Genomic DNA, 12,842 nt, shown 5'->3' with positions numbered 1-12,842 from the left:
CGGTCCTGCCGAGGTGAAGACCGTCCGGTTTGTACTGGTCCCACCTCTCCCAGAACCGGTTCCAATGCCCCAGGAATTTGAATCCCTCCCTGCTGCACCACTACTCAAGCCACGTATTCATCTGAGCTATCCTGCGATTCCTACTCTGACTAGCTCGTGGCACTAGTAGCAATCCCGAGATTACTACTTTTGAGGTCCGACTTTTTAAATTTAGCTCCTTGTTCCTTAAATTCGTCTCGGAGGACCTCATCCCGTTTTTTTACCTATATCGTTGGTACCAATGTGCACCACAACAACTGGCTGTTCACCCTCCTTTTTCAGAATGTCCTGCAGCCGCTCCGAGACATCCTTGACCCTTGCACCAGGGAGGCAACATACCATCCTGGAGTCTCAGTTGCGGCCGCAGAAACGCCTATCTATTCCCCTTACAATTGAATCCCCTATCACTATCGCTCTCCCACTCTTTTTCCTGCCCTCCTGTGCAGCAGAGCCACCCATGGTGCCATGAACTTGGCTGCTGCTGCTCTCCCCTGATGAGTGATTCCCCTCAACAGTACTCAAAGCGGTGTATCTGTTTTGCAGGGGGATGACCGCAGGGGATCCCTGCACTGCTCTTCCTGTTGGTCTTCCATTCCCTATCTGGCTGTGAACCCTTTATCTGCGGTAAGACCAACTCACTAAACGTGCTATTCACATCATTCTCAGCATCATGGATGCTCCAGAGTGAATCCACCTTCAGCTCCAATTCCGCAACGCGGTCCGTCAGGAGCTGGAGGCGGATACACTTCCTGCAAACGTAGTCGTCAGGGACACCGGAGGGATCCCTGATTTCCCACATAGTGCAGGAGGAGCATAACACGTGTCCGAGCTCTCCTGCCATGACTTAACCCTTAGATTAACTTAAATTGGCAACAACAGTGCTACAAGTTACTCACTGATATAGAAGAGAAAAAAGAAAAACTACTTACCAGTCACCAGCCTATCACTTACCCCCTTGGCTGTGACGTCATCTTTCTACTTCTTTTTTGCCTTCTCCCTGTAGCTGCACAAGCACGCATCAGCGACGCACCTCCCGACTCTCTCCACGCACCTGGAACTCCCGAGCCTCCTCCGACACGGGTGGGCCTTTTTATAGGCCTCAGCGACGCACCTCCCGACTCTCTCTCCATGCACCTGGAACTCCCGAGCCTCCTCCCGACGCGTTGGACCTTTTTATAGGCCTCAGCGACGCACCTGGAACTCCCGATCTTCCTCCGACGCGTTGAGCCTTTTTATAGGCTTCAGCGACACACCTCCCGACTCTATCCACGCATCTGGAACTCCCCAGAATATACACCAGTCGCTGCACTGTCCCAATCGGTTTCCATCCAGTGGAGTCTTTGATTATCATTGGGCCTGGCCTTGGATTTACATGCAGCTGCAATGTGTCCCCTCACATGGCATCGGTAGCATCTTGCCCACTGGAACCGACACTGTTGCCAGTACACCCATGACATCGATTCTCTCGTTTCATAATCTTCCTTCCGACTAGGACTCACCCTCTTCTGCGTTTCTACAGCTGTGTACTGCTACTACTGCCATGGAGGTACCTCTCGCATGTTTGAGAGAGAGAGAGAGAGAGAGAGAGAGAGAGAGAGAGAGAGAGAGAGAGAGAGAGAGAGAGAGAGAGAGAGAGAGAGAGATCATCTCTGTCTAACCATTTTGATTGTATGCGTTCATCCATTAGTCCATATACAGATTTATCTTGAACAGCCCTATCTAGGAATCCTCCAAAATTGCAGTGGAGATAATTTTCTTTCTGGCAACAATGTATTCACTGATGATTTCATCATTGCGAACTTATAGCTCTCCGCTATTTCTAAAAGATGTGAATCAAAATGATTTTCCATTATCTGTAGTATGTATGGGAATTAAGCATTCTTAACCTTTCCTAGGGTTTACAGATTCACTAAGATATTATAATTTTTTGTTCCAATCATAGCTAATAAAAATGCTTTCATCTTCTCCGAAACTGTTTGATTGCTTAATTGCGAACCTGCCACTCCTGCTGAGACTTCATTGATGTCATTCGCTTTAAAAAAACATTTGCAATCTTCCACTGTAGGATCTAAACAATTCTTTATTCTTGTCAAAAGCTCCCATATAACTGACATAACTCGTCGTCACATCCATGTTGCCTAGCTTAATAGCCATTAATCACTCTCAGTAATTTTGAATTGCTTTCCAATGTCTCTAAATGGCTTTCCACAAGCTCTTTTTTATCAATTCATCACTGTCAATACTCACAAAAAAATGGTACTGCCAGACTCTCATTCGGGAACCACACTGCCAGTATATCTTCTCACCTTCTCCATTTGAAATTCCACCACAATTTCTTCATGAAGAAAATCCCATTCCCTTTGCCAATTTTGTAGGTTCTTTGCTTAAGAATTCATGGCTACACATTTGCTGTAAAGAACTAGCTGGTTTATTAGCAAAGGTTTAACAAACTGAACACTATCAGTTCATCCACTAGGTTCACAACACCCACCTCATCATGGAGAACCTGAACTCAATTAACTGGAGTTTTATTGCATCTTGTGAATGTCACGTGACTGGGTAAGCCACTCACAGTGCAACAGCTCCACAAACATGGGAGCATGCTCACAAATGCATACATTACAAACGCATGAGCAGATAAACACGGAAATCCTGAAGTTGCGGTCAGTCATCCTCTGCTGCGATGTGGAACTCCCCAGAGCCAGGAATCAGTGAAATCAGTTGAACAGATGAAAACTTCCCCTTTTCCGCTCTAACATCGCTGTTAAAAACCTCATTAAAAGTTGAGCCTTGTTGAAAGAAGTGTAACTGGGGTTTTAACGCCTCATTAACTGTTGACAACAGTTCTGGCCCTGAAAACTAATTTTATATTTGTAGAATGACAAATTCCTCCATAATAATAATTACTGGATTTTAAAAAAAATATTTTTTAGCTTCTACCTTACCCTTATTCGCTCTCTGTAAAAAAAAAAAAAAAATTATGAAAAAAGCTGTTTCTTATTTCCTGGGTTGCTGTGTCAGAATTCTTCAATGTGATTGGCTGCTTAGACAGCTTGATGGCATCGCTGCTGCTGTACGCTGGGGGATCCTCTTTTGACAGCACTACAATCAAATTAAGGTTGAAAAAGCTAAAGTTTTCACCACAAAGAGTGAGATCTCTTTGTGGGCAGCTTTGGTGTATGAACTATGGCAAATGTCTGCCTGCAGAATGCAGGATACATGGGCCATTAATCAAGGTGAAGGACAGGGCCATTCTCAGCTGTGCACAGCTGACACTCCCTCATTACCTTGTCCTTTGAGTGTTCGAGATGCATGCTGGCAGCAAGAAGAGCCAGTACCCTGTTCACTGACTGGGCTGCACAGTCTCATGTTCTAAAGGTTGAGGAGAATGATTTGAAATCAGAGAATGGGAAAACATGGGGATAGGGACATAACTGACACAGTAAGGATACAGCAGAAAGATATAAGGGGTTCTAAATGAGGAATAGGGAATAGATAGAGGCGCCATACAATGTAGAAAGGATATCGAGATCACAGGATGGAATGTGGAGAGGATACACTGAGGCGAGAAAAAAATCAGATCCCAATTGGAGAACGTGAAGAAGCGGTGGGTTGATGTTGGAACACCTACTGAGACAGTCACGGTAGGGAGTGCGCTTGCAGTGAGGGGGAAAGGTTCTCATGAGGAGGGGATAGAGATGAGGGAGTATTGCACAAGGTTCAATACAGAGGCAATTAAATAGTTAGGGGGATACTGGATAGAAGAGACACACTGGCACACAGGCCTTTAGACACTGATGTCAACTAAGTACTAATGGCCAACCTGAGAACTGTTGGGTAATGGTTTCAATATGGGATGGAGCAAATTAATACCTGCTGCAGTACATTTAGAAACAGATACCTGGACTACATTAGTGCATTTTAATTCCATGCTGCCATTCAGTCACTGACCGACCATCCATTGTTTAAACATTTATCGAATCTTAGTTAGACCACACTGTGCAGAGTTCAGGTCTCCATTTTATAAAAAGGGATATAGATGACTAGTGAAGGTGGAAAAAAGATTTAAAGGATAGTACCAGAACAGTGGTTAGAACCATCAGAAAAGATTGAAACAGGTTGGGGTTCTTTTCTCTAGAAAAGAGAAGGCTGAGGGAAAACCTGATAGAAGTCTTTAAAATTATGAAGGGTTTGATCGGGTAAATGCAGAGATGTTTCCTCTTGTGGGGGGGGGGGGGGGGGAGGAAGGGAGAGGAAGATCAAAATTAGGGGCCATAAATATAAGGTAATCGCTATTAAATTTAATAGGGCATTCAGGAGAAATTTCTTTCCCTACAGAGTGGTGAGAATGTGGAAATTGGAGTAATTGAGGCAAATAGCACAGATGCCTTTAAGGGGAAGCACGAGGGAGAAAAGAATAGAAGATTATGCAAATTGTGTTAGATGAATTGGGGTGGGAAGAAGCGCGATGGAGTATAAACACCAGAACAGAACAGTTGGGCTAAAATGACCTGTGTCTGTGCTGTAAATTCTATGTAATTCTATGTAAAAGCTTTCATCAGAACGCAAATTCTGGGCCATTGTATAGTGAGTGAAGCTGTTATTGTGGTCAGCTCAACTAATCAGAATAATCACTCCAAGCCAGAGTAAATCAAATCCCAACCAATAACGAGCAGCTCCAACAGGCCACGTCATGGCAACAGTCAAACAGCATCCAAAGTTTTGGATGGAAAGTGGGGACGGATGTGGCGCACTTTTTGTACGTCAACAATCTCAGCAATCACTCTGAAGAAGTCAAAGTACCACTCATAACAGCTGAACAAAAACCAAGAAGCTGCACTAAATATGTGCTGTGCCTGATAAATTCATGTCTTATTCCTTACAGATTAACAATTTCTGTCACTGATATTTTTGGAGGCAAATGTTGTTTTTAAAAACCATTCACCTCACTCATCAGTGACCAATGTCATTAGAGGTCTGCCAGTCAATGTTTTTTTAAGTCTATCCCATTAATTCAAAGTTGCTTTGGCATTAAAATTTGAATTATCTAATCATTTGAACGAAGCACTTGGAACAAAATAGCACTGGAGGGTTAACCAGTAATTTGAACGAAGTGACTTGGAACTAACACAAGACTGCGTACTGAAATAAGTCAGATGGGTCATAGGGAATGTTGCAATCGTAAGTGTAGAGACTGCAGTAGACTGTCCATATGCAGTACAGATGCAGCGTCCCAAATTCGCAACCCTTGGGACTGAGGCCATTCTGGATTTTGCGTTTTTCCGGACTTTGGAATGTCTTTGACGTCACGATTCGAGAAACACCCGAGCCCAGGTTCGGGTATTTCCGGATTTCAGAACCTCAGAAAGGGGGCTTGCTCTCCGAGGAGCTGTTCGGGTCGCTGGCCCCGTCGCCGTGGAGCTGTTCGGGTCGCCGGCCCCACCGCCGTGGAGCTGTTTGGGCAGGCCAATGAGGAGCCCCCGAAGCAAGGGCAGCGGCGGCAAGTGGGGTGAGACGAGCGGCAGCGGGGTACGGTCAGCGGCAGCAAGGTGAGGCCCGAGGTCGGGCAGCGGCTGGGTCCCCGAGGTCGGCAGGTCCGGATTCCGGACGACCCTGCCACCAATCGATGCGGAGTCCGGATTCCGGGACATTCCGGAACTCCGGATTTTGGATGCTCAACCTGTACTATCCATTGGCTATCATATTCATCACAGCAACTAACCCAGAGATAAGACGCACCGCGCCTTGGTACTCCTCTCAGCATTTCAATATGAAGTTTAAAACTACACTCTCGATGAATGGTTGAAATTCAATTTGAAGGCGGCGCGTAACTCCGATAGAGTAAAATCAAAACATCTGGTATACATGTTCATGATCAATATCACGAACAGATATCAATTCCCCATATACACATTTTCAGAGAATAAAACTACTGGACTTTTTGCATTATGCACCTATGACAGCATCAGAAATCCCACCAGTACCAAGTTAGATGATAATACGATTCAGTACAATGTGCCAGCTGCATTAAGCCTCAAAAGCACTTGCGCTCAACTTCAGAAGGGACATTTCTACTGCACAGTGCAACCACTTTGACAGACTCGGTTCTCGTAGGTCTTTGTTTAGTTAACTCTGTATTGAAGGTCAATCTTGTTACTACGCACTCTGATACAATGGAAAATTCATCTCCTTCACAGATTATCTGTACAATTACCCGGAGAATATCTGTGATGACTATTAGTGCCACCAATTACTACCACTGCTACACTGCTCTTTACACACATCAACAATTTGTTTCCAATATCACATCATGTTGAAGCAACATCACTTGGCACCATGGTAGCAGTAGAATGCAGGTTTGATCCTGCAGACCACAGAGTTTCTATTGCAGACTTGCTACTTTGGGAAAGGACCAAGCAAAGGCTTAAGTGCCTGCTCATGCTGAAGAATGGGAAGGGAAATAAAGGAAAAATTATCCCCAAGCTGTTCTTGTGGACTTCCAAACTGTGAATTTAAAACAAAAATAGGTGAAATCATCTAAACCACTGCTGGCATTGAGCCTTGGGACACAACAGGAAAAAAACAAACTGACTCTCACATAAAACACAAAAGGCTGTTTAATTTGAATTACTGCACTCTGAAATAGAGTACCTTGTGCCTAGGGTCTTCATTATTTGAGCAGGTGATATTCTTTGAGTGTCAGTGGAACTTCTAGTTGTCAACTAGAGGAAAATTCCCATCAAGACTAAAATTACCTGTGCACCTTTAAGCGGTACTTCTTGTTGCTTTCTAAAGCAATGTCTACTGAGTTACCCAAAAAGCATTACTCCAGAAAAGAAGCTTCAGTAATTTATGTGTAGGTCCACTGCATATCCTACCTTCCCTTCAGTCGGAAAGCCTTCACCCACCTTGATTTTACTTTGTGCAACTCACTCCCCAAAATACTCCACTACTTTTAAAAACCTTCTCAAATCCCATCTTTTGGATTTAACTTTCAGTTACTATTCCTAGTTGCTCCCTTGCTGGTTGAGCCTCTGTTTTACTACTTGACCTCATCTGAAAAAAGGAGAAAATAAGATGGAGTGTATGCACAGATCCTCAGAAGTCAGAGGAACTCTGTATATTCTAGTTGTGCAAGCTGACCCAACCCCTCTCATAACAAAGTGGAGGTCCACAAAGGCTTGGTGTTGGGTGAGGGGAAACAAGAGAAAAACAGATGGAGAAATATGAACATCCGGAAAAATATCGAAAGGATTCAATTCAACAATCCATAATGGAGTCTGCTCAGTTCCCAGCCATGAGAAAAAAAGATCTGATGCGGTCATGGCAAAGGGTCATTTGTCCTAATATTTTCTCCCATAGGATATTTGCAGGTCAAGCTGAATTGAATGACGAACAATGTAAAATACGAATACATTTTACTTATTAAAATACTGGCATGGAATTTATCAAATCTTACTGGTGTGAAAAAAACCTGGCAACGAAGTCTTTTTCTTTTAAAACCATACCTTCGACACCACTCAATCCGTCCTTCGCCCTCACAGCTTTTGGCCCAATGATTATCTGCCAAGTTCTTCATTGCAACTGCATATTCACTCAAAGTCTCTTCATCTTCACAGTGTTCACGCCAGATCTTGTCAAAGTCTCCCACTGTGGGGGAAAAAAATGTTATGTACCATCTGGAGACAAAGAGCTTTTTTGGAAGAGAAAGTGGTGTTTGTTGCAGGTGAGTGGATTTTGCAATAGGTCAGTATGTTTCTTGTGTCAAGACTGTACAACATCAGCATTTTATGTGCTCAGTTTTCAAATTTTTCAGCTGTTATTGGAACTCTCAATCCTAACCCTAAATTGAAAATCTAATACAGTTGACAAAAATAATAAAATATAAGTGAAGGTGTATCATGGTTAGATGCACAGTAAAACTCCCTTTACTCTGTCCCAACAATATGTAATGTGTCTCAGTCCACCTCAGAACAGCACCTCCATTGCACCAATGTAACACTTCTCCATTTTCCACACCAGATATCCTTTCACCTTTCTGCGGATATTGCTAATTTTGGGTTGCTTTGGCCAATACTCACTAGGAACTAGGGCAAGTCTGCTCAGAATTATTATACATAGCCTCCTTGCAGCCAGCTGACACGGGACACTTTCATTCCATCAAAGGGCTAGATTCAGACCCAAGTTACATAGGTGGAAGGAATTAACCAAGATCAGAGAGGCAGAAGACCAGCGCCCAATCTCCCTCTGGTCAGCATTTTGATGGAGATTCCCTTAAAACATTAAACTCACTTTTGCTTTTAAAAAGGGTCTGAATGGTAGAGGGAAATGAAGTGCAATCATGTCCAAAAAAGCAATAAGAAATATCAGCAAGTCTTAGCATCTGAATCTTAGGGCTAAATTTTCACCAGTGATTTGCGCCGTTTTTTTGGAGCAGGCCGCTTTTTTTTTGGCCTGTTAAAAAAGTTTCCCCGATCAATTTGCACCAGCGTAACTCAGTTAGTTATGATGTTTTTCGGTAAGTTTTCTTTCAGCCAAAGGGGGCGTAACCTGTCACCCGTGCCAATTCTGTCCATTTCGGGAAGTTTGGCCAACTGAGAGTTACTCCAGTTCTTCTTAGGCCAGCGTATGTGACCTCTGCAGAAAAACCTTCCGGAGAGTTAAGGAAATAAGGAAATCAGCGCAGGTGAATGCAGCAGATGCCCGGACAGTAGCAGCAGGAAAGGTAAGAGAGAGGGGGAAGAGAGGCAGGGTGGGGGGGAGGGGGTGGGGTGGGGGGGAGAGAGGAGAAGAGCCTTTCGGGTATAGTTAGGTGCAGGGACCAGGAGGGAGGAGGCCATTTGGCCTGGGATAGGGGCGGGGGAGCGGACTGGGAGGTCAATCAGCCTGGGATAGGGGCGTGGGAGCGGGACCGGCAAAGCACTCAGGGCTAGGGGCGGGGGAAAGCAGACCGGCAAGGCACTCGGGGCTAGGGGCAGGTGGGGAACGGACCGGGAGGCATCTCGGCCAGGGCTAGGGGAGCGGAGTGGGGGCCATTCAGCCAGGGCTTGGGGCGGAGGAATGGACCGGCAAGCCACTTGGGGCGGGTAGGGGAAGCAGACCGGCAAGGCACTCGGGCGAGGGAGGAGTAGACTGGGGAAGCAGACCGGGAGACTCTTCGGCCTGGGATAGGGGCAGGGATCGGCACCGGCATCGGGAGGACACTTTAATAATTGGAGGTAAGTTGCTGCACTGTATTTTAATGTGTTGCGAGCTGGCTGTATGTTTCACTTTGCGACCTCAGCCCGCATTGTGCCCCTGGTTACCGTGGCAACCCAATCTTTTTGGCACAGATCAAGGCTCCAACCCCAAAACTAAAGGACAGATTAGGCTGCGCCAAAATGAAGGAATCAAACGGGGAAACTTAGAACATTTTTTTTTGGCGTACTTGGGCCCCAAAAAGACGGGTGTAACTCTTGAGCCCTTAATTTCTGCCAGTATTTTACCAGTGCAGTGCAGCAGCATAAATGCAACTAAGGCAATATCTGATTTGCCACCATCTAAATAAAATTAAACTTATGAAGCCATAATTACTCAACTTGCTTTTATCAGCCAAATACTTGATTTTGTTACTGTAAGTCATATGGTTGGGGCTTACATCCTACTCCTTCCTTTCTTAAAGAGATAGCTTTGCTACTTCAGTTTCCTCCGGCAAACAAAATACTCTGAATCATCAATGAAATATTTCTGAATTCAATGTCACAGAAATGGTTACAATAACAATTTGGAATTAACAGTTTGGCTAACATTCTAAAAGTCAAACACACAAAAACCGTTTCACTTTCTAAACCATACTGGTATTGGGGAACTGGGTTAAAATAAAAGATCATTGCCTTGGTTTGTTCCTTCAGCAACACATCATCTTACTTGTTGATCTCATATCTCAGCTAGGAACCGATCAAATGAATGACTAATAGAATTACCGCCATGACCAGGAACTTCCTTCACATTACAGCTGAAGTCCTTTTAAACCAAAAATGGTCTAATATGCTCCACTGGTGTCATGTTGATACTATAATCAGAAACTATAGCAGGTTGAACTGTATTTCTTGAAGATTTATTTGTTCTACAGAATACACAACATAATTCAGAGCTGAATGGTATTTTACAGCTTTAGAAATAGGTCTTACCGCAATACATAGATCAATCTCAATTTTATCCTTTGCTACCTTTTCATTTTCAATCTCGCCCAGCTTATTCTTCACAGTATGTCATGCGGTCTCAGTGTGGGTGGGCAATAAATGCCATCCTCATCAGTGATGCCTACATCCCAAGCATGAATTTTTAAAAAAAATCTGTCTCCCAGAGAAACATAAAAGATGTTTTCACATTTACTTTTTCTGAAAAGAAAAACTGCGTTTGTAATTTAATCAGTCTTCTGCTGACAATGCTGTGTACTGAGAATGAACATGTTTCTGCACATCACTGTAGTCACAGTAACATGGCATAAATGTTACCCACAATTCAGCAATACTTCATTCTGCAACATTAGGTGATAAATTAACCGAAAAATAAGTAGCCAGTTAGCACAAGAAATTGAACATTCAAATCCCAAGCAGAATATAACCAGTTCAAGACCAAGGAATAGAGTCAGCGAAACTCATCCTTCAGCAGAACACATTCTTCAGCAGAACACATTCTTCAGCAGTTCCCAGTTAAGGGAACATTACAGTGAAGTGAGAGATCAGTAGGGAAAACAAAAAATGTCATTTATACACTCAACCACTTGCCGAACCATTCATTGCAATATTGACAGCAAGGATGAAGAAGTCAACAATCTAACAATCACAATCCTTCTGGGGAGGACAGTTCTGGAGTGTGGCAGTACTTTGCGAGCACGGGGGGGGGGGGGGGGGGGGGAGAGAGATCTTGTGGAACTTGGGGAAGGCTAATGTAGTGAAGAAGTGGCCCAACAGATCGGAGGAAGAGACACAATGGTTCAATGAAAAAAAAAAAATCCAGAGTTTTCACTTCAAAAAGAGCTGCATAAATGAGGGGGCGGGGAAAGGGGAGGGGGCGGGGAAAGAAAGAGGAGGGGGCGGGGGGCGGGGAAAGAGGAGGGGGCGGGGGCGAGGAAAGAGGAGGGGGCGGGGGGCGAGGAAAGAGGAGGGGGCGGGGGGCGAGCAAAGAGGAGGGGGCGGGGGGCGAGCAAAGAGGAGGGGGCGGGGCGAGCAAAGAGGAGGGGGCGGGGGCGAGCAAAGAGGAGGGGGCGGGGGCGAGCAAAGAGGAGGGGGCGGGGGCGAGCAAAGAGGAGGGGGCGGGGGCGAGCAAAGAGGAGGGGGCGGGGGCGAGCAAAGAGGAGGGGGCGGGGGCGAGCAAAGAGGAGGGGGCGGGGGCGAGCAAAGAGGAGGGGGCGGGGGCGAGCAAAGAGGAGGGGGGCGGGGGCGAGCAAAGAGGAGGGGGCGGGGGCGAGCAAAGAGGAGGGGGCGGGGGCGAGCAAAGAGGAGGGGGCGGGGGCGAGCAAAGAGGAGGGGGCGGGGGCGAGCAAAGAGGAGGGGGCGGGGCGAGCAAAGAGGAGGGGGCGGGGGCGAGCAAAGAGGAGGGGGCGGGGGCGAGCAAAGAGGAGGGCGGCGGGGGCGAGCAAAGAGGGGGGGGGGGCGGGGCGAGCAAAGAGGAGGGGGCGGGGGCGAGCAAAGAGGAGGGGGCGGGGGCGAGCAAAGAGGAGGGGGCGGGGGCGAGCAAAGAGGAGGGGGCGGGGGCGAGCAAAGAGGAGGGGGCGGGGGCGAGCAAAGAGGAGGGGGCGGGGGCGAGCAAAGAGGAGGGGGCGGGGGCGAGCAAAGAGGAGGGGGCGGGGGCGAGCAAAGAGGAGGGGGCGGGGGCGAGCAAAGAGGAGGGGGCGGGGGCGAGCAAAGAGGAGGGGGCGGGGGCGAGGCGGGGGCGAGCAAAGAGGAGGGGGCGGGGCGAGCAAAGAGGAGGGGGCGGGGGCGAGCAAAGAGGAGGGGGCGGGGGCGAGCAAAGAGGAGGGGGCGGGGGCGAGCAAAGAGGAGGGGGCGGGGGCGAGCAAAGAGGAGGGGGCGGGGGCGAGCAAAGAGGAGGGGGCGGGGGCGAGCAAAGAGGAGGGGGCGGGGGCGAGCAAAGAGGAGGGGGCGGGGGCGAGCAAAGAGGAGGGGGCGGGGGCGAGCAAAGAGGAGGGGGCGGGGGCGAGCAAAGAGGAGGGGGCGGGGGCGAGCAAAGAGGAGGGGGCGGGGGCGAGCAAAGAGGAGGGGGCGGGGGCGAGCAAAGAGGAGGGGGCGGGGGGCGAGCAAAGAGGAGGGGGCGGGGGCGAGCAAAGAGGAGGGGGCGGGGGCGAGCAAAGAGGAGGGGGCGGGGGGCGAGCAAAGAGGAGGGGGCGGGGGCGAGCAAAGAGGAGGGGGCGGGGGCGAGCAAAGAGGAGGGGGCGGGGGCGAGCAAAGAGGAGGGGGCGGGGGCGAGCAAAGAGGAGGGGGCGGGGGCGAGCAAAGAGGAGGGGGCGGGGGCGAGCAAAGAGGAGGGGGCGGGGGCGAGCAAAGAGGAGGGGGCGGGGGCGAGCAAAGAGGAGGGGGCGGGGGCGAGCAAAGAGGAGGGGGCGGGGGCGAGCAAAGAGGAGGGGGCGGGGGCGAGCAAAGAGGAGGGGGCGGGGGCGAGCAAAGAGGAGGGGGCGGGGGCGAGCAAAGAGGAGGGGGCGGGGGCGAGCCAAAGAGGAGGGGGCGGGGGCGAGCAAAGAGGAGGGGGCGGGGGCGAGCAAAGAGGAGGGGGCGGGGGCGAGCAAAGAGGAGGGGGCGGGGGCGAGCAAAGAGGAGGGGGCG

General features: G+C 48.3%; 1 protein-coding gene across 6 annotated transcripts in view; it reads right to left on the bottom strand.

Annotated features, from left to right (window-relative positions):
- Positions 1-12,842, bottom strand: part of samtor (S-adenosylmethionine sensor upstream of mTORC1) — a 181,564-nt gene that overhangs the window by 160,866 nt on the left and 7,856 nt on the right. For 4 of the 6 annotated variants that reach the window (XR_011596754.1, XM_070900373.1, XM_070900374.1 and 1 more), the window contains exon 2: positions 7,548-7,689. Coding sequence is in view for 3 of the 6 variants with exons in the window: in XM_070900373.1 (XP_070756474.1) it covers positions 7,548-7,689 (142 nt within the window). In the remaining 3 variants the exon portion in view is untranslated. Of the gene's footprint in view, positions 1-7,547; positions 7,690-12,842 lie in introns of those variants that run through there. The other 2 variants (XM_070900377.1, XM_070900376.1) reach the window with 2 other exon arrangements.

This window comes from Pristiophorus japonicus, chromosome 15 (genome assembly GCF_044704955.1).
Source record: "Pristiophorus japonicus isolate sPriJap1 chromosome 15, sPriJap1.hap1, whole genome shotgun sequence".
Lineage (NCBI taxonomy): Eukaryota > Metazoa > Chordata > Chondrichthyes > Pristiophoridae > Pristiophorus > Pristiophorus japonicus.
Note: the sequence above shows the minus strand (reverse complement) of the source record. Positions and strands in the feature narration are given on the sequence as shown.